General features: G+C 46.1%; 1 protein-coding gene across 14 annotated transcripts in view; it reads left to right on the forward strand.

Moving 5' to 3' along the window:
* Positions 1-22,091, forward strand: part of FN1 (fibronectin 1) — a 73,013-nt gene that overhangs the window by 45,427 nt on the left and 5,495 nt on the right. For 2 of the 14 annotated variants that reach the window (XM_075530063.1, XM_075530056.1), the window contains 17 exons: positions 2,186-2,275; positions 3,521-3,790; positions 4,355-4,471; positions 5,708-5,872; positions 6,428-6,583; positions 7,274-7,387; positions 9,329-9,598; positions 11,081-11,268; positions 12,715-12,802; positions 13,650-13,826; positions 14,327-14,416; positions 14,651-14,830; positions 16,267-16,356; positions 17,372-17,635; positions 17,726-17,832; positions 18,771-18,909; positions 21,178-21,342. In XM_075530063.1, coding sequence (XP_075386178.1) covers positions 2,186-2,275; positions 3,521-3,790; positions 4,355-4,471; positions 5,708-5,872; positions 6,428-6,583; positions 7,274-7,387; positions 9,329-9,598; positions 11,081-11,268; positions 12,715-12,802; positions 13,650-13,826; positions 14,327-14,416; positions 14,651-14,830; positions 16,267-16,356; positions 17,372-17,635; positions 17,726-17,832; positions 18,771-18,909; positions 21,178-21,342 — 2,670 coding nt within the window. Of the gene's footprint in view, positions 1-2,185; positions 2,276-3,520; positions 3,791-4,354; positions 4,472-5,707; positions 5,873-6,427; positions 6,584-7,273; positions 7,388-9,328; positions 9,599-11,080; positions 11,269-12,714; positions 12,803-13,649; positions 13,827-14,326; positions 14,417-14,650; positions 14,831-16,266; positions 16,357-17,371; positions 17,833-18,770; positions 18,910-21,177; positions 21,343-22,091 lie in introns of all 14 variants that reach the window. The other 12 variants (XM_075530061.1, XM_075530066.1, XM_075530062.1 and 9 more) reach the window with 7 other exon arrangements.

The following is a 22,091-nucleotide window of genomic DNA, read 5'->3' on the forward strand; positions in this document are numbered from 1 at the left end:
ATGCTATACTGGTGGCCACGTTAGTAACTTTGTTATTTTCTACACCGCTTAAAAAAATCAGTGATGAAAATAACCCGCAGTGAAGTTCAAAGACTTCGAATCCATCTTTCAAAGACACACAGGAAAAAAATTAATGTCAAGCGGAATACTATGACTAATAGTTAGTGAGAGAAAAATAAATCAAGATTTGGAACTTGCTATGCCACCGTATCTGTTTTATTCTCATTTTTTTTATTAAGTGGCTGCAGGTAATCTTTTTACCATTTGAACACTTACACATTTGATTGCTTGGGATGGTTCTGGGTGTTGTTTTGAAGAAAGAGCCAGAAGTTTCACTTGTACTTCAGAAAGAATCTATTAGCAGGATTTCTCAGAGGGCTAAGGATGTGAAAACCACTCACATTAAAAAGCAACAACAGTAATTTATGGAAATTGTCTCTTTCTAGTTCCTGCCCTTTCAGGCACTTTTTATTAAGGCAAGTCACTTTCCCGCAACAAAGTGTCATGTTCCGCTTCAGTGTTGTTCCCAGTTTCTCTCACTGGACAATCTATAGGGACAGCAAATCATTCCGCGTAAGGGAAAAATGACTCACACTTATTTGTGTTACCAAACAATGACCTTAAAACATCTACCTTTCAAACAGATTTTAGAAGATAAGACTCAGAGGCAGGCAGCAGAAAACATTCAGTACAATATACTTACTGTTTTGCTCAGCCCTTCACATGGTAAGAACTGGAAACCCTGTGGGTAGCTGATCCAAGCTGTGGTATGTTCAACGGTCTCGTCTGCATTTGAAAGTTGGACATCGAATAAGGAAGACCAAAGAAAAATTGAGGCGTTTGAACTACGGCGTTGGGAAAACTATTGACTGGGCGATGGGCTGGCTGCCTAAAGAACAAACAGATCTGTCTTAGAAGAAGGACAGCCAGAATGCTCTTTAGCACCAAGGATGGTAAGACTACGCCTCATTTTTTTGGACATGTTGTCCGGAGAGACCAGTCCCTGGAGAAAGACAACATACTTGGGAAAGTAGAAAGGCGGTGGAAAAGAGGAAGACCCGCTACAAGATGGATGGACACAGCAGCTACAAGGTGGATGGACACAGCAGCTACAAGGTGGATGGACACAGCAGCTACAAGGTGGATGGACACAGCAGCTACAAGGTGGATGGACACAGCAGCTACAAGGTGGATGGACACAGCAGCTACAAGGTGGATGGACACAGCAGCTACAAGATGGATGGACACAGCAGCTACAAGGTGGATGGACACAGCAGCTACAAGGTGGATGGACACAGCAGCTACAAGGTGGATGGACACAGCAACGGGGCTTCCGCCTGAGAAGAGTTGGGAGGCTGGCACAGTGCCAGGCAGTGTTTTGTTCCTTGTTCGTGTAAGGTCTCAGTGAGCCAGTTCCGACCCTAGGGCACCTAATAGCAGTAGCAATGACCTGAGCATGCAGAACTGCTTCTTGGCTGGGGGGAGTGGCATTCTTTCCGCAGTGAAAGTTAAGAGTGACAAGCACCAATCTCGGCCTGAAATAAGCACTGTGTGATGATTTTGGACAAGTCTTTTATAAATTGTGCCTTCGTTTTCTCATTTGTAACATGAGTGTAACTGAAGTGAACTCACACTCCCGGAACTAATGGATAGCTTCGCTGCCTTGAATATGGCTGGGGTTTCCTGAGAGTATGCTGATATCAGACCTGTCACATTTACACTTTCAATTTATTACGTCATTATATGTGGGGAAAACTGCTCAACAAAATGAATGAAACTACCTCAGAAGGCTGTCATAAAAAATAAATGGCAACCCACAAAACAGTCATGATGGATCCTCAACAGTCTAGCACCAAGTGAGTGGTAGAAATATAACTTTTAGGCTACAACAGTGTTTTATTTATTTTTACGACAAATGGAATCAGCTGCCTATACATGATGCCGGGTCTCAGTCACGTTCATAGAGTGGGCCAGGTGACAGGACTTTGAGATGAGGATGGGCAAGGCCACCCCTTCCTCACCTCCTAATTCCAGATCACCTGGAGGGACAAGCACTGCCCCAGGCATAAGCAGGCCAATGGACTGGACACGTGGTCATTCCCTCAGGAGCCGTAGTGCTGGGAGTGTTTTGATTGTTTCTGCTTGCACGTGCGAGGTTAACAGAAGTCCCACTTGCCTCTCTCAGATCTCCTGCCTGGGACAGAATATTCAGTCAGTGTCTCCAGCGTCTATGAGCTGCACGAGAGCACTCCTCTGAAAGGAAGGCAGAAGACAGGTGAGTCATGGCAGCGATGTTCTTATCAAGCAGGTTTAGCTGACCAATTTAAAAGAACAAAGAGAAACGCGATTTCTACTCCCCCGATGCGGCTGTGTATTTCCAGGTGGTGTTGCGACTTTTTGATCGCTGGTCTTAAAAAATCAAAGATACCTTCCTCGACTCTTGAGTTTCTGTTCTTTGCTTCCACAGGGGACAAACGATAGGCCCGAAGTGGTATTTTCCTTTGTGAAAAAAATATCCCCAAAGGAATGTCCCATAAGCCCCGCCCCTCTTTTGAAAGTGATAGTGGACCTCCTTCGGAGGTTCTGTTAGATGATTGGCCCAGCACTGTCCTCAGTGTCGCTGTTTTCCCTCTCTGCTAAGCTGCCATGTTTACCCCCACCTCATCTCTCTCTTTTTTCACTTTGATGGACTATGCATGTCCTACATAAAGGAAGTTGAATCAGGATCATAAATATTATGTCCTTTTAAAAATATGACTTTTAAAACTTTTACTTTCAACACAGAATGGCTTAGTGTGTTTATGAATTTACTTACAACCCAGTGGTTTCTCCAAGGGAGGTGTGCTGTCTCAGTTTGGCTTGAGCATGTGGCTGACTAGAGGAAATGGACGAGATGACTGCAGTGCAAACTTGTTTTCAGTCCCAGAGATCTCGCTGAGTGATTTGAATTTGAGATTAAAGCTGACTCTTGTTAATTTTCCTGGCATGTAATAAATTCTTAATTTGCGAGGAATTTTCTGCCCAACCGTCTGTTCGGGATAAGGTCTGACGTTAGGTTTTTGACCTTAGTGTTTGGCCTCGTCACGCCTCTTTCTGAAAAATCCGTGTTTTCTTGCGGGAACGCATCTTACCTTGAGAGGTACATTGACAGGACTGGAATCCAGGGGCATAGTTGACCGCTGACGCATTTTAAAGTGACAAATTCCCAGGCTGTCTGAAATACCTACCTCCAAATGTCATACAGAAACAGACTACAGTAGCTCATTTAAGTAATTTGGATTGCTGGACTTAGGAAGAGAAAACGCCAAGAAGGCTTGCCTTGGCCATTTGAACTGAGCTACTGATTTTGAAATGGTTACGTAGCTTAGAAGCAACATGTCATCGCCAGCTGTTAGGAGAGATCAAATGGAAAGAACCGAAGCATTCAATGTAAGCTATTTGCCTCTTCACCCTTTTCCGCTTCCTAACCCTGGGGGTGTCGTGTCCCTTCTTCCCCTCCCGCCCTCACGGCAACAAACAGGTCTTGATTCTCCGACTGGCATTGACTTCTCTGAAATCACTGCCAACTCTTTCACTGTCCACTGGATGTCTCCAAGAGCCAGCATCACCGGTTACAAGATCCGCCATTATCCCGAGCACACGAGCGGAAGACCTCGGGAAGATCGAGTGCCCCCCTCTCGGAATTCCATCACCCTCACCAACCTGCTACCGGGCACCGAGTACGTGGTCAGCATCACGGCTCTCTCTGGCAGGGAGGAGAGCCCCCGGTTGGTTGGCCAACAGTCAACAGGTAACTCGTGTTCTCACCTGCAAGGCAGCTCAGGTCTTTGCTACTTAAGAAGTCTCACCTTTGCGCTGGAACGTCAACCTCTCTTAGCATAGTGTGGACGCGGGCATGGAGAAGAAGTGAGAGGATATATGGAGGATGGTCCCCCTCTTAGACGATGTTAAAGAAGGTAGTTCCTTTATCGTAAGAAGTTTCTCACCTGATGCAACTATTAGAAACATATAACTCACATACTTATATGTTTCTAATAACTGATGCTTCACTCAAAGGGCTGTGTTGAAACTTTGCCTTAAAAATGAGTACGGTACAGCCAAAGAACACTGGAAACTGGGACAGGCAGAAATTGAGAGTTGAAGGGGGAAAACAATCCTTTGATAAGTTGAAAATAATCATTGTATCACAAATGCAGTGATCTTTTAACCTTTACTTTGAATTGTTAGACATTTTTAATTCTCCTAATGGTGGCCAATAGTCACATGATTAAATGAAGCGGTCGTAAAGGCCAGTCTCTGGCAAGTGAAGGCTTGGGATGTTAAAGATCGAAACATGTCCTCATGTGTTTTGCAGTTTCTGATGTTCCGAGGGACCTGAAAGTTATTGCCACAACCCCCAACAGTTTGCTGCTCAGCTGGGATGCTCCTGCCGTCACCGTGAGGTATTACAGGATCACCTACGGAGAAACAGGTGAGTGGACAAGAGGCCGCTGCCCCCTATGTTCAAGTCAAAGTCTGTTGGAGATTGGTAACCTGAGACCCCCGCCGTAGAAATGTCATTACATCAACTTTGCCGGTTCCACTCAGCACGGTTTAGTATTTTCTAAGAATATATACAATGTAGGCTGGTGGTAAAGTCAAGCAGGGCAACGGCGAAGCAGTCAGATGCTAAACAAAAGGTTGGCAGTTCAAACCCACCAGCCGTTCCGTGGAGAGAGCTGTGGCCGTCGGCATCTGTAATGATGCACAGCCTTGAGAAATCTTTGGGGGCGTTTCTAGTCTGTCCTAAAGGGTCGCTAGGAGTCCACTCAGTGGCAAAGGGTTTAAAGGGAAAATCAAGATCAACGTCCTTTGCGCCATACAATGAGGACTTCCTTGCGTGGTGCAAATAGTTAGCGCCCTTGCTGCTAACCATAAGGGTGGTGGTTCGAGACTACCCAGCGATGTCTCAGAATTGCCTACCAGTCAACTTCTAAAACGTCACAGCCATGCAACATGCTCTGGAGCACACCTTACTCTGTCATACGTGGGGTCACCAGGTGTCCAAATGGACTCCTTGGCCATTGCTTTGCTTCCTAGAATTCAATACGAGGGCAAGCTAGGAGCCCTGGGTGTCCTTGGATGGCTTTGAAACCACCAGCCATGCCGCAGGAGAAAGACGAGGCTTTCCGTTCCCATCAGCCTATGAAACCCTCAGGGGGCAGTTTGACTCGATCCCACAGGGTTGCGCTGAGTCAGAATTGACTTGATGGTATTGAGCTTGAGGGTTTTTTGAGAGGTGGAACTGAAGAAGAAATCATTTCAAGTAAGTTCAATATACTCGTATCATTAGGGGCGCAGTGATTTTTTTCCCCCACTTTACTTGTTCATACGAATAAAAAGATTAAAAGCAATCAAAAAACACGAAGATACAAAATATGCAATCCCAGGCTTGAAGGTTAGCGTCCCTCCTCCCTCTAATATTAATGTAAAAACTCGTTGACATCTTAATGCTGAAATGGTGAAGTGGCATTAACTCCACCTTCCTCTCCGTTTGGCACGCACTTTCTAAGGTTTTCCGCGTGCATAAACACACCTTTCTGTTCAGGTTCTACAGCACTTTCCAAAGGGAGCACGCCACCAGGCTTGACTCTCAAGCTGCTCTTGATCCGTTCATTCACTTAGTCAGCAATACCTCTCACACTTTACCCACCCCCTTTTCCTATAGGAGGAACTAGCCCCGTTCAAGAATTCACAGTACCTGGGAGCAAGTCTACAGCCACCGTCACTGGCCTTAAACCTGGAGTAGATTACACCATCACCATATATGCTGTCACTGGCCGTGGGGACAGCCCAGGGAGCAGCAAGCCTGTTTCCATTGATTACCGAACAGGTACAAACTCCTCCTTTGGGATGTCACAGGAGGCTCATTTCTTCAGATAGTGTTGTCCTGGTCTCCCAAGGTGTTTCCTCACGTGGAATTGGTTTGATGTTCGCTTTTTCATAAAACAAAGCAACCTATACTCCAAACTGAGGTTCCAGCCAGATATAAAAAGGAAGCACTACCAAGGCAGGAATGTGTGCCTGTTTTGTGGATTGATGTTTTATTCCATGTGTCTGCCACCGCAATGGGGCATAGAGAGGGCTCATGCTCACTAAATAGTTGCGGAATGAATGAATGAATGAGCTAGGAAATCAAGAATGTCCACATCTACTTGGAAAGTAACTCCTAGTGATTGACAGCAGCTGCCTTGTGAAGGAATCCCTTGGGTGTCTAGCGTTTTATCTCCAAACCTTCCAAACAAGGCCACCTTCATGTTCCTGTAAAAAGAAGCTCCCGAGAGAGGGACTGGTAGGAGCTGCTCAGGCAGAGATGGCTCAGGAAAAGAGGAAAGGCCGTGTTCACACCATTGGGGATTCACTGGTTTCTTTTGACTTTTCTCTGTAGAAATAGACAAGCCATCGCAGATGCAAGTGACTGACGTTAAGGACAACAGCATTAGTATCAGGTGGCTGCCTTCAAGTGCCCCTGTAACCGGTTACAGAGTGACCACTGTTCCCAAAAATGACCAAGGACCATCGAAAACCCAAACTGCAGGCCCAGGTAAGCCCAGGCAATATCTCCCATCCAGCAGGATCAACAAAGTATGAGAGCCAATCATCTTTTGAGAATAATTTGTCACCTGTCACGAGCCCTGAACATTTCATATCAATAAGGCAACATTTCCCCAAATTTGCATTCGGGGTTCAAGATCATTACCAACCTGTTTCACAGGAGATGCTTTAGGAGATGTACATGTCTGCTTTTACATGGACAGCTCGTTCTCTCTCCAGTGCTCTGAATGCCCTCACTCAGTAGATACATCTTTGAGGTTTCTGACACGTGTGTACCTTGAAGAGTGTGGCATGACATTTTCCGCTGCCGTTAGCTCTGCTGTTTTTATATAGTTCTTATGAAACTGAACTCTGAAGGCACTGTCTCTGAAGTTAGGTTAATTTTCACTTTTTCAAGAGTAGGACCGAATAGTTGAAGGCGGCAACATAGCAAGTTTTAGAGTCTCGCTTTTGGTGCGGTTCTATTCCAGTGTTACCATCTCTGTGGAAAAGGAACATGTTTGTCCTAGAGGAAATAGATGTCTGGTCTTACCTAGTTTCATAATAATTCTGCAAAGACTTCTGATCATTACAGGGTGCCACTCATTTGCTATCAGATTTCTACAATCCCTTGAATGACTTTTTTAACGTTATTGTGGATGATATGGATATTACGTTTGATTTTTCGCTCCCTTTGCAGATCAAACAGAAATGACCATCGAGGGCCTGCAGCCCACAGTGGAGTATGTGGTTAGTGTCTACGCTCAGAATAAAAAAGGAGAGAGTCAGCCTTTGGTTCAGACTGTAGTCACCAGTACGTAACTAATACTCCTTTTCCACTTTCTACGTCCACTTTTGTACCTAGGTATCTGGATGTCATTTGCTTGTCTTTGCTGTTGTGCCTAAGTATAGCCAACCAACCTGTACAAATCTGTACCTTAGTGGAGACTTGCATAAGCATTTTTCTTCCAGCCAATCCACTTAAAGGGAAAGAAGCTATGGACCAACTAGACTTCATTGCTATGCTTCAATTTTCTTTTGCCCCAATGGCCTCAGCAAAATCCTATTTGCCTACAGCAAATATATGAAATATTTTGCTATGACCTTGTTTTCTACAGCTGGATGGTAAAGTTGATTGAAATGCTCCTCAAGTAGTTGTAGTGATATTTGGGATATTCTGATGATGACACTGACATTTGGACCAGTATTTAATGCCAACACCTAGATAGGAGAACCTGAGTGGAGAAGAGCTTAAGAAAGATTGGAACAATCAGAATCTAACACCGGTCAAACCAACTTTATTGATTCTATAGAAGAATCTTGATCAAAGAGGGGAAGTGAAATTTCACTCTTGCAGAAATCTAGACTTTCTAGAGACATCGAGGGTCGCCAGTTCCTCCAAACTATTGCCCTGAGATAATCTTTAAACCATAAAATTAAAATGTCCCAAATCTTCTTTAAATCAACTTAGGTGCTGCTGGATCATCTCTAGCTCGTAGTGACTCATTGCCCAGCAGAATGAAACACCGCCCTGTCCCATGCCATCCTCACAGGGGTTGTGTTTGAGTATATCCTTGCAGCCACTGGGTCAATTCGTCTTGTCCAGGGTCTTTCTCTTGCTATTTTATGTTATCAAGCAGTATGCTCTTCTCCAGGGACTGAATTCTCCTGATAAAAATGTCCAAAGTATGTGAAATCAAGTCTCTCCGTCCTCAATTCTAAGGAGCATTCTGGCTGAACATCTTGGAAGACAAAATAGTTCTTCTTACAGACCAAGTTACTATCAGTCTTTGCCAACACCTGAACTCAGATAAGGTGTAATGCAAATTTCCCCCAGGTTTTCCACCTCCTTTGCCTGTCTTTCACATGCAGATGAGGCAAGGGAGGGTACCCCCTTGGGGTCCCCACCTCAGTCCTCTTCTCTTTAGAGTGGTCAGGATAGCACGTTTGGCAATTGTGGTAGTTTGGCTTAATTAATTAAAAATATCTCCCTTGAGCATTATGTTCTTTTAAAGCAGCGGTGCCCAACTTGTGGGTCGCGACCTCTTTGGGGGTAGACGACTTTTTCACAGGGGTCACCCGATTCATAACAGTAGCAAAATGACAGTGATGAAGTAGCAACAGAAATAATGTTATGGTTGGGGGAGTCACCACGACACGAGGACCTGTCTGAGGAAGGTGGAGAACCGCTGCCTTTAAAGGAATGTGTGCAGGGGATCAATTTGAGCAGAGCAGTTAAAGGAAACTGCTTCGTGGGGAAGGAGCAGTTCAGCAAGGGAGAGTTAGGGTGACTGCACACCTCACTGACTTGTGTAAGTAGGAAGGGTTGAATTGGTGTATTTCTGCTATGAGTGATTTTCTGCTCCAAAAAATTTAAATAATTTTTAAAAGAGGAACATAAACTTTACCACTTCCAGGCTATGGAAAACCCCGGTCTAAGAGACTAACAGCACAATGCAAAAATAAATATTGGTAGAGATCTGGAAATCACGTTAAATGACCCACCATTATGTGGATGTTTTTCAGAATGGGCATCTCGTGCACGTCTACATTTTAATAAGTGATGGTACATGAAATGTGTTCTAAAGCAGATAATTTTCGGAACTTATTGAGTAATTTTGCCTTTGATAGCGGGGTAATTGGAATTTGATCCATCAAAGAGAATGGTACCTGCGAAACTGCTTTGCATGTGATAAAAATGCTTATTTCACTACTTGCTTTTCACATAACCTCTTACCATTAATTTGCCTAACAGGCATTGATCGCCCTAAAGGACTGACATTCACTGATGTGGATGTCGATTCCATCACAATTGCTTGGGAAAGCCCACAGGGGCACGTTTCTAAGTACAGGGTGACCTACTCAAGCCCTGAGGATGGAATCCATGAGCTATCCCCTGCACCTGACGGTGAAGACGACACTGCAGAGCTGAAAGGCCTCAGGCCGGGTTCTGAGTACACTGTCAGTGTGGTTGCCCTGCACGATGATATGGAGAGCCAGCCCCTGATTGGAACCCAGTCCACAGGTATATCGTGAATCGTACACCAGGCTGCTCATGGGAACGGCAGCTTTATGCTCGATGAGTGAAATATACTTGATCGGGTGACTGATTCCCTTCGAACCCCAAACCCAAAGCAAACCCCAGCGCCGCCGAGTTGACGCCAAACTGTAGCGATCCCGTAGGACAGAGCAGAACCTCCCCATAGAGTTTCCATCTGTAATCCTTATGGAAGCAGGCGGACACATCTTTGTTCGATGGGGCAGTTGGTCGTTTCACACCTTCCAGGTAGTAGCTGCCTCTTCAAGGACGGCACCCCCGGCCTCCTTGGTTCCTGTTGAAGCCGCTGTATTCTGACGCAGTTTTCCTAGGGAACAGCGTAAAACTGCCCCTTACGGCCACAGACAGCCTCACCTTCTCCCGTGGTTTAAGGCTGATAGATTTAAACCGCTGCCTTGCTGTTAGTTGCCCAGAGCTCAGCACGCTGCACCACCAGGGCTCCTGGATTCCAGGGAAAGAGGGGTGAAAGACCTTATCCAAAGAGAATGGAAATAGACAACAATGTATACGTGAGATATACGGTATAAGGGAAGGAAGTGTGTGTGGTTGTATAAAGAAGGCAAAGAAGTAAGACATGGGCAGAGGACACTCAAATTGTGGATCGTTGCCTAAGCTGTGACTTTGTAGAGGACCCTGAGAAAGGCCAGGCGTTAGGCATTCCTTCTAGCTCTCCCTCTAAATCAGGAACCGAACTGGGGCGGTTCAGAGCAGCACGATTGATTCTGAGACCACCTGGCGTGACAGCTTTCCTCTGCAGTTAACCTATCAAGTGCGGGCGGGTTGTATCATTTGCTGAAAAGCTTAGGAATCAGACGCAAGGAAGCAGTTGACGGGGCGAATGCTTTCCATGCTACTTTCTCCTCCTCTGCTTTGTTTCTGAAGCAGAGTGGAATGCTAAAGACGTGTCCTGGTGACAACATAAACCCTGGAGGTGACCATCTGGGTCATTGCGCTTCACTTCTCTTCTCTGCTTCTGTTGTAAGCTGATCTCCTTCTGCGGCTGCACCAGAGTCCTCCTGCCTCGAGTCCAAACAAAAAGACAGCAAAAGCATCGGGCTGTCTTTTTTGGAGGGAACACATTTGCCATGCAAAGATAATTTATCTAGAAAGTGGGCTAGTGTACACATGGAAAACCAGTATAAGGCTAGTAAGACAATTTGACGTCTTATGATCTTGTTTTAAGAAAAAGTCATAAATCTAAAGTTCTTTTGCATCCTGGTGTTTATCAAACAATTCCCAGTGATTCTGAGAATCAGAGATACAAAAAAAATTTTTTTCCCCAGCAAACACTTGATTCAGTTTGCTTCTCTTGTCACACTTTCTTGTATTAAGGGATCAGGGTATGTACCTGACCAAACAAGGATATTCTGTTCTACTTCTTTGAATTCACTTTGTTTCCCTTTGCCCGTTTCCTGTAAGATAACCTCTAACCAATGACCATCCCAACAGCCATTCCTGCACCAACCGGCCTGAAGTTCACTCAGGTGACACCCACAAGTCTGAGTGCCCAGTGGGTAGCACCCGATGTTCAGCTCACCGGATATCGAGTGACAGTGACCCCCAAGGAGAAGACTGGACCAATGAAAGAAATCAACCTTGCTCCTGACAGTACATCCGTGGTAGTATCAGGACTCATGGTAAGAAGGGACTTTCTTTCATTCCAATAAAGACGTAGGGATCGCACGCCATGGCTATTGCTGTTAGTTGCCATTGAGTTGGTTCCAAGGCATGGCAACCCAAGTACAAGGGAACCAAAGGTTGCCCAGTCTCCTGGCATCTTCACAGTTGTTAGTGTGGCTGAACCCATTGGTGAACCCATGGGGTATTGTGAATGCCCTTCAGCCTACGGGCCTATCGCCGGTGCCAAATTGGGCAATATTCTGTTGAGATCCTGAGGATTTTCACTAATTTGCAAAAGTAGACCACCAAGCCTTTCTCCTTACTCTGAAAACTCTGTTGAAGCAGGTGACCCTGCTGATATTGAAACACCTGGTGCCATTACGTCACCACCATAGCCACATGTAAGTTATCGCAATGCAACAAGCTGGCATACACTCTGGAGCAGCGCTTCACAACCTGTGGGTCGCGACCCCTTTGGGGGTCGAACGACCCTTTCATAGGGCCCGCCTAAGACCATCAGAAAACACATAAATATTTCACAATATATAATTACATATTGTTTTGTGATTAATCACTATGCTCTAATAATGTCCAATTTGTAACAATGAAAATACATCCTGCATATCAGATGTTTACATTACAATTCATAACAGTAGCAAAATTACAGTGATGAAGAAGCAACAAAACTAATGTTATGGTTGGGGTCACCACAGCCGGAGGAACTGTATGAAAGGGTTGTGGCCTTAGGAAGGTTGAGAACCACTGCTTTAGAAGGTAGTGGAAATGCAATTAAAAATCCGTGAAAGGCACAACCTGGGTAAGGGAAAAACCTGTCAAAGAAGCAAAACTCAAACATTTCCAACTGTTGGAAATCCAAGGCTCTTGCACAGTTCTTTAAACACGTTCTTTATTTCAAAATACAGTGTGCCTGAGTGGGCGGGGATCCGTTTACGTATCTAGACACTGAATGCATCATTTCCTGACCTTCGTTACCTCTGAAAGGAAGATGCTTCCATTTGTACCACCTTGACTCTCCCCTCTGTAAAATATTTTGAATCCTTCTCAACATGAATGCAGAATATGAACCAGAACCCTCAGGGATTGATATGTAAGGCTGCTTCAGGGGAAAGTTAAAGAAGGCAGGATGTAGCACTGAACAAAGCAGTCTCTCTTTGCTTCTCTAGGACTGGTAAGAGTCATGATTCACACCATTCAGATCATAAAAATACTTCATCACCTGAAGTATTTGAGCTATGCTTTCCTTGGCCTTGGCCTCTCAGAATTTTAAAAAATATCTTTAGTTTAGGCAAGAGAGGTGTTCAATGCAGGTGTTTGCCCTGTTACAGGTTTTGCTATCCCCCCGCCCCCCTTCTTTTATAACCCCTGTTTTTCCTAATGCAGAAGTGAAAATTCTCACGCTACATAGGCTCCCTTTGCTAACCTTCCCGTGCTTTCATTCCTAGGTGGCCACCAAATACGAAGTCAGCGTTTATGCTCTTAAGGACACTCTCACAAGCAGACCAGCTCAAGGCGTCGTCACCACTTTGGAGAGTACGTAATCCAAGATTTCTCTTTTACAGACACAAACATTGAAAAGTGATCGATGATTTTCTAGCTCACTAAAGTAGCAGTTGCATGATTTGCAGTTTGGAAGTTGGCTTGATCTCCCATCATTTTGACTTATGACTGTTGCCATCTCTGCTCTTCGAGAAGGTGTTCTCTCTACCCTGCTGCAATGTTATAATGTAGGTGTTGGGAACTAACACCCAATGCCTGCTCCGCTTTGTTTCTATCCAATTACTTTGGCTAGGCTACACCGGGTTCTGATAGGTCTGAAAAGCATGGTAAATATTGGAGCAGATCAGCTCTAGGTTCTACTTCTGTGCCATCTCAGTAACCCACGCAGAAGTCATTGGAAGTGTGTGAGCTCCCTCCTCTGTGAAATGGGATGTTACTGTACTGGATTTGTGCAGAGAAGAGCTATGAGGCCATACTGCCATAACAATACGAGCAAGACAGTATTTACATGTCATTGCTGGAAGGCCATATGATTTTAACTCTTCCCACGTGTGATTTGACATGACCATAAATTGATCATTTTTGTTTAAATGTATTGAGCTAATAGTAGGCACTGTGGGGCCAGGCCTGGAGCCCACTGGTAGTATCTGTAAAATTTTTCAATTCTTCAGGGAAAAGGGTGTGATGGGTGAGTATTTGGCTGTTTCCCAAGCACTGTTGGCCTTTCTCTCTGGATGCTATGGGCCCAAACCTGCGCATGATCAGGCAAGCATGTTTTGCAGCTCATGGAAGTGGTGCACCACAAGGAAACATTTTATAATACCAAATCTTCGCATCTCTGAGCCAAGTAGGTCCTAACCAAGTGTCTGGTCCTGTGCAGATGTTAGCCCTCCAAGACGGGTCCGGGTGACAGACACAACTGAGACCACCGTCACCATCAACTGGCGAACTAAGACGGAGACCATCACTGGCTTCCAGGTCGATGCCATGCCAACCAGTGGCCAGACTCCTGTTCAGAGAACCATCAGTCCAGATGTCCGAAGCTACACCATCACAGGTGGGGGATCCTGCCCTGACATAAACTAGGTTCCTTATGGCCCCACTTAAACGGGCTGATAGTCAAAATTTACTTTTCATTTGTGTGATTATCCATTGGTGTTTTTGGAAAATATATTAGCCTATCATACCTCCCTCCAAAAAAAAATTTTAAAAAAGATCCCAAACTCATTGCTGTCCAACTGGGAAAAACGCTCCTGGACAGGATGGGGCTGTCCTGTAAGGCTTCCAGAGCTGTAATCTGAAGACTTTATAACCAAAACCTTTCTCGGCTTAAACATGTATTTTAGCAAATGTCTTTGTCAGCATGGGGAATTGTGTTTTGAGTTAGTTTCTCATTAACAGTTCCCATCCACATCACATCGTAATTTATAGTTCACGTGGGGACCATTTATGTGGCCTACGTAAACATAGATAGAGGAACCGTGAAAATTGTCAGTGAGTTTGAAAGTTGCCCTTGTTGAGCAAGAACAGACCAAAGACATCTCTTCTCAAACCCAGGTCTGCAGCCCGGCACTGACTACAAGATCTACCTGTACACGCTGAATGACAACGCCAGGAGCTCGCCCGTGGTCATTGACGCCTCCACCGGTAACGCTCCTCTCTCAGAAAGAAACCAAGGCCGTGGGTGTCTGTGTTCAGTGACAGGAACTCCAGAAACAAATGGGAAGCAGATGGTTCCCTATGAAGGAGCTTAGCGAATCGTTCCCAACATTCCCAAGGGCTGTTACGAGGGCAAGAAGAAGAAGTGGGGAGTAAGCTTACTCGAGGGACCATTTTCTTAGAAACTTCACATTTGCCATTTGTCTTTTCCATTTCCTTAAGCCATCGATGCACCATCTAATCTGCATTTCCTGGCCACTACGCCCAATTCCCTGCTGGTGTCATGGCAACCACCTCGTGCCAAGATTACTGGCTACATCATCAAGTATGAGAAGCCTGGATCTCCTCCCAGAGAAGTGTCCCCTCGGCCCCGGCCTGGTGACACGGAGGCAACTATCACGGGTAATGTTCCTTTCCTGCCGCCCCTCTCTGCCTCCTTCCCTACAGGACCCCATGTCTGTCGCCCCTCCGACCGTGTCTTTCATACTATGCCATGCGAACAGGAGGCCAGACGTCTGAGAACTTGGGGAAAAAACGAGCTGTGTCTAGAAGCGACAAGGCCCACTGCACCTCAGAAGGGATTCATCCGTGACAATGCAGTCATGTCAACAAGGCCACGATGACCTCATTAGATGACTGCTTGTTGAAAGCTTGTCCCTTTATGTAGCTATTGGGTCAGTGTTGGGAGAAGACTTTTTTAGACGCAAACCCTGTCATCTCTCTGAACGCCCTGTTTCGCTGTGGTTGTCAGGCACTGACGAAATGGTTCCAGCCTGTAGGGACCCTCTGTGCAACCAGGGGGCGCCCCGCCCACGCCGGCAGCAGCTTCACGACTGTGGCTGTGAAGGAACCCATGGTAGTAGCCCCGGTGTGGATCCATCTCTTTCGAGGGGCTTTCTCCTTTTTGCCTGACCCTCTGTTCTACTGAGCGCGATGTTCCTCTCTAGGGACTGGTCCCTCCTGGTCACAAGTCCAAAGGATGTAAGAGAAAGTCTCACCCCCCTCTCTCTAGAACACATTCTGGCTGTCCTCCTTCCCAGCCCTGTGTTTCTTCTTCAGAGTACCTCTGTTATTCTCTAACACTGTGATCCACACAGCTATCTCTTCTCCTGTGGCCGTCTTAATCCATTGTCCATAGACACTTGATGATAGCATGGCTTGGGTCGGGCCACCTGAGTCCTCAAAGTAATATCTTTACTTCTCGACATTTTCAAGAGACGTTTAGCCACAGGTTGGCTGCAGGACCTTATGTAATCTCCCTGACTGCTGCTTCCGTGGACCTTAATTATGGATCCAAGTAAAGCAACACGATTGAGACCAGGAATTCGAATCCGTTTGGGAAAAAGTTGAATTGGATAGTTCAGCCCTGACCATGTGCAGAGAGGCCCCTTCTCCTGCCCAGCCACATATCTTTAGGTCCATTGAGCCTGCCTTTGAAGGATGTGTGTTTCTTGGGCCCAAGTAGATTCATGAGTACAATCTACAGTGATCCTTCCCAAATGTGTATTTCACTGGAGGTGTACAGTGCTGATACATTTCTGAGAATTCAAAAAGACCAGTAAGACCACATGTTAAATGAATAGCCTCCAAAAATTAGCATAAATATGTTTATCCACATGTCAGTTTGGGAAGTAAGGCTCATACTTTGCTACATAGCCATTGTACGTAGAGTATTGGGGCCTTTCATTGAAGCGGGTTGGAAAAAAGTAATAGCAAGTTTACCTCAAGAGGCCCACAGCCTTTTGGAGACTTCTCGGCTCCCAGCAGCCTCCGCCGAGAAGACCAAGTTGCTGAACTGATTTCAAGCACAGAGCACAGTGCTTCTGTCCTTCCCCCAGGTCTGGAGCCAGGAACCGAGTACACCATCCACATCATTGCCCTGAAAAACAACCAGAAGAGTGAGCCGCTGATCGGGAGGAAAAAGACAGGTAAGAGCGCCCGTCCGCCCAGTTAATGAGGAGGAAGGCAAGACAGGACTAACGTTGAAGGATAGAGTTGGCAGTATGAACAGCTTCTCGGGTTTTAGTGCATTTCTCAAAGGGTTAGCTTTGCAGGGTTGTTTGTTTGTTTGTTTCCCTGACAGCTTATTAACATATGCACTGCAGTCTTTGGTAACAGACTGCAGCGTTTGGACTTGGTTTTGTTTGTACGGCCATCGCATCAGTCGGTGGAAAGTCTTGTTATTCACTTTGAAACAACTCAAAGCCCTTATAAAAATGAAAGGTGAACTAGTTGCGCTAGCTCCTCCACGCTTTCTATTGGCTGTAAATTAAGAAAATAACGAAGTGGAGAGAGAAATGCTCCCCATCTGTCTTTAGTCGTTCGTGGGTTTCTGAAACGTGGAACTAGACAACATGCTACTCGTTCATCCCGTTTCAGTGTCATTTTAAAGAAAACGGTCTTTTTCTGAGGCCAGGAGAGCTGAAGGAATAAGCATGTGTGTTTTTTATGGTCCCTTTTTAACCGTTTTGAAAGCATAACCAACTGTTGGGTCAAATCTCTGGACATCTCATACTCCCGACACCAGTGGGATTTGCCCGAGGGTCTCTGCTTCTTACCACTAGCTTCGCAGGTGGCAAGAAAAAAGGAGGGAAAGAAAGAAAAGGCCCTGGAATGTGTGTGTGTGTGTCTGTGTATTGTGCTTTGTTTTTATGAGCAGAAGCTTGTGTGGGGCGCAGCGGCTCAAAGCTTTTGGGGTATGATCCATTAATTCATACTCACACTTTTTTTTCTTTCTAAACTATGAAGAAAACTTTTGAGAAACATCATAAAGATTTCTTTCTGGGGAGAAAAAAAAAGTGTTTTTGTGATCTGGGAACTGCTAATTGACCAGGGGCTTTGCTCCGATGGATAAATGATCATTGTTACTTGAATTGATGATGATGGCTAATTGATGGGAGCTTAACTTGCTTTGCTTTTTTGGCTCTAACCTTCCTTGGCTAGATGAGCTTCCCCAACTGGTAACCCTTCCACACCCAAGTCATCTTGGACCAGAGATCTTGGATGTTCCCTCCACAGTTCAAAAGACCCCTTTCATCACCCATCCTGAGTATGTCAATGGAAATGGTATTCAGCTTCCTGGCACTTCCAGTCAGCAGCCTAGTCTCGGGCAACAAGCGATCCATGAAGAGCATGGTTTTAGACGAACCACACCACCCACCGCAGCCACCCCTGTTAGGTGGCCAAGACCAAACTCGCCGAATGTAGGTGAGGACATCCAAGTCGATCACGTTCCCCGGGGAGACTCAGACCACTTGTACCCTCTGGTTCTGGGACTCAATCCAAATGTTTCGACAGGACAAGAAGCTCTCTCCCAGACCACCATCTCTTGGACACCAATCCAGGAAAGTTCCGAGTATATCATTTCCTGCCAGCCACTTGGCACTGAGGGTGAACCCCTACAGGTAACTCCTTGTTCTTTTCTGATGGGGCACGGGTAGGCTGGTTTGTTGCTGTAACTGGGACGCTCATGAAACGTAGTGGCGCTTCAGGGACCTCTTGGGAAGGGACGGCATGCGGAAGCCCTGGTGTTGGTTTTGTTCTGTTTTCATTTTAATTTAATCTCAGTTAAGCTTTGGGGCATGGCCCCTTGCAGGCCATTAGCTTTTCCTCACTGGTGGAGTCTTGGCAACCCTGCTCACACATCTGTGGCTCGGGCATGGTATGAGCAAGACAGAGCATCCAGGGAAAGGAAGAAAGAGAAATATTCAGCCTGAATTTATATGTGTGTGTGAGGAAGGCTAGCACACCATCCTATTCGCTTGCCTTTGAAGAAGCCAGTATACATATAATCGAAGGGGAAAGAATGTAGGTGAAGCGGTATGTGCCAGTTTCGGGGCTCTTAACCAAAGCGTCCCCTCTCGTCATTTACCGAGCGTCTCGGTTTGCTATGGTTATCGTGTTTGCGTTTCGAGAGGGTGACGGTATGTTTAAACTCTGACGATGCCGCGGAGACTTCTCAGTTCGGAAGTATGACCTTAAGGTTTTTCCCACTGGCTGGGGCCTCCTGTCCCCAAGGAGCGCATGACTGCCATCAAGGGTAGCGTTTTGAACCATGTCTCCACTTAATGCGAAGGGGACATGGCCTGGGTTTCTGGATTCTCCCTGGTCTGTTGCTGCCATGGGGTAAAGAGGAGACCTCCTGAGCGAACTCTGCAGCACCCTAAGGAGAGTTTTTGGCAGCAGAATTTGGCAGGTAGAGATGTGGTCCACACACCCTCAGCCCATGCTGCTTCTCCGTTGGTTGGGATACCTGTACCCTTTTTTTTCATCTCCCATGCCTTGTTTACACGTCAAGAACTAATGCTTTCTCCCTCCACCTTCCATTTCTCAATAATTGCAGTTCCGAGTTCCTGGGACTTCAACAAGTGCCACTCTGACGGGCCTCACCAAAGGGGTCACCTACAACATCATCGTGGAGGCTGTGAAAGACCAGCGGAGGCACAAGGTTCGGGAGGAGGTGGTGACTGTGGGCGATTCTGGTATGTGAACTCCCGCGGTCTTCGGACATCGGCTCCACTCGGGGCCACACCAGAGATGTCTTTCCTGGGGGCCTGTTCCTTTGTTGCTGTTGCCGTTTCACATGGGGAACCCACTCCACACACCAAGGCAAAGGACGTGAGCGACTTGACATTCTCATCTTTGACCTTTCAAGGGGCCCTAGTGACTTTTCAAAATGCACAGGGACGGAGACTCTGAAAGGAATGAACTTCAAGTAGTATTGGGGCCAATGTTTCCAAGTCCTGGCTAATGTGTGTCAGGGTTGACAAAGGGACAAAAATGTTCCTGACTTGGTTTTCTGGGGCCTCTTTACCCCACAATTCTCCTCTCTTCTAGTGACTTTGAACAATCTGAGACTGGTCCGTTGAGTCAAGGGAAGTCCCCATTTGTTTTCTGAATACAGAGCACTACCCTCAAAGCCCATTTCTGCCCCCCAAAGCACCCTGATTCCTGTACTATTTCAGGGGTTTCCTTCCCCCTGATGTGGTGTAAGTTGAATATATCAATAGAGGTTCCATGGTCTTCGATTTGGAAGTCCTTTGAAGGCAGCACCAAGGAAAAGGAGTAAGGAGTCAACCAAACTCTGGCTCCCCAGCCTCCCGACTGGAAGGTTTTTGGTTCCATGTGAGCAGGGTGTGTGCACTTGGCCTCTGGGAAGGATGGGCTTTCTTCCTGGAGCCAGTTCCTTAACAGCAGCTTCCTCCCTCATCTGGAAGCTGGCTGCTGGTGTCCAAGTGTAAGTTCCTCTGACGCAGGCAGCTGATGATTTATTGGCAGGGAGGAAGGACGATTCATTGTGGGCTGTTGGCTTTGCATCTGTGCAGTAATGCCTCACATGGCTTTATGAGACTAGATGCCACATGAAAAATATTTTCAAGAGCACTTTTCACATCGGTTTCATCTGGGTTTTTGTTTGTTTTTTAGGGTTTGTGTTTTTTTCCCAATTGCATCTATCTAAATGAGCCTGGGTAGGATGGTACCTCCGGGCTATTGGTGGCTCTTGAAAACCCTAATAACTGTTTCAGCTCCTTCCACTTTCCCTTCCAACTCTCTCGTCCCGCAGCCAGATGCCGCAGTGTGCTCGGGTTTTCCTGGCTTGCAGACATTTCAGAACGGCCTACTTTCCCAACAACTATTTTCTTCCAGGGTGGTGCTTTTTAAAACATCAGGCATTTCAAACTTCTTGCTTTTGCGCTTTTGATTCTTGCACTGTTTAAAAAGAGAGAGAAATAGCCACAGCTCAACTGGGATTCAAAACCACAGTAAAATAGTTTAAGTGTTTAGAGAAGAGCTTGAGCTTTGTTTGCGTCGATGGTTTTACAATAAGCCCTTCTAAAACAAAACCAAACAAAGCCAGAATCTAAAATTCACATGAAGCGAGTTGGTCACTTCTTCCTAAGTCCCCCAAACCATAGGCTTCCTCAGAAATGGGAATGGTTGGTCGCCTTCATGAAGGTGAGCAGACTTGCCAGGATGACCCTCTGCACAGTCTAGGAGACTCCTGCGTGTTTGTGGGAAAAGGAAAGCGCTAAGCTCACATGATGATGATAGAGAAAAATGCCCAGACTTGTATGACTGGTAAAAGTGTATCCTCTCTCATAGCCACTCTTAACTTAAGGAGCACTTCTGATGGCTCAGGGGCCCTCTTGGGGCTGTGGGTTAGGAGGCGGGCTGCTTCCTGCAGGCTCTGAGAGTCAAACCTCCAGCCGCTTCAAGGGGGAAGATGGGGCGGTCTGCTCCTGTAAACAGGTATGGAAAACTCTGTGCAGACTCTGAAGCCATGATCTCCTAGAACCTTTACAAGATCCCTGAGAGGTCTGGGTTTCGGTACTATTCCTACTGGGATGGCGCTATCCCCTCTTACAGGTGGGGACATGCTACCCATCGATCCAGATCCTCACCGAAGGGGCCTCTGGCCATTCTCCTCATCCCGGCCACGTTCTTCACTCACTTAGATCCCGTGGAGATCTTCTCAGAATTCTAGAAAGTAGATTTACCAGAAGTGAATACTTTTAACAACTGCCAGTGAAAAGAATGGGCTTTCTCTTAAGCAGCCTGCAGGCCAGGGTCCACCGGGAGCCTTGAACATTGTTTTCAGAGCAGTGGCTACGGAAGGACTAGATGGGCTTTTCTTCATGCTGCTGGCATTGGGGGCTGAGAATTCAGTGACTGTGTGCGATCAGTTCATTCTCTTCGGTGTGATCCCGCCTTAATAGTACTCTGTGTTTATTTTGCTTTTCTCCATGTAGTCAATGAAGGCCTGGCCCCAAACACGGACGAAATGTGCTTCGACCCCTACACGGTCTCCCACTACGCCATCGGAGAGGAGTGGGAGCGGCTCTCGGACTCGGGCTTTATGCTCTCGTGTCAGTGCTTAGGCTTTGGCAATGGTCACTTCAAATGTGACTCATCTAGTGAGTAGCTCGCTTTGTCCATCCGCTTGCCGTCTGTCTCTCCCTGCTCCGTGCATTCACACCAATGTGCCAAGGAAGCATGTTTGGGCAGACACAGGCTCAGCCAAACATGTAGCAAACAATGCAAGACTGTTTGACTCAAAGTAATATTTTGCATCAAAAAAAAATGATGGGAAATTTTACTTGGTGGGTATTGCTTCATTTTCAGGATCATATGCTGATACAGCTCTTAATTAAAAATTAATATGTGGTCTAATTTAACTTTGGGAATTATCTGTAGAGGGAATTAATAAAGTCATATTCATAAGAACCATTTCTAATGAAGAGAATCAGAGACAAAAAAATTCCAAGACTCTTTCCAGCATTGATCCCGAATGAGGTTCGATGTAAACATGTCATGTTTATACTCTGTGTCTGTCAACAGGAGTCAAATATACACACTGTACTTATGCACACAGCTCACGTGTCCATACACGCTTATACACATAGCTTAAACCGCACTTATACACACAGCTCATGTGTCCACACACGCTTATACACACAGCTCACGTGTCCATACACACAGCCCACGTGTCCATACACGCTTATACACACAGCTCACGTGTCCATACACACTTATACACACAGCTCACGTGTCCATACACACTTATACACACAGCTCATGTGTCCATACACACTTATACACACAGCTCACACGTGTGCCTTGAATATTGCCAAGTCACATAAAGGGAAGAGGAACAGGCGATCTG

Source organism: Tenrec ecaudatus, chromosome 13, assembly GCF_050624435.1.
Source record: "Tenrec ecaudatus isolate mTenEca1 chromosome 13, mTenEca1.hap1, whole genome shotgun sequence".
In the NCBI taxonomy this organism is placed as follows: Eukaryota; Metazoa; Chordata; class Mammalia; order Afrosoricida; family Tenrecidae; genus Tenrec; species Tenrec ecaudatus.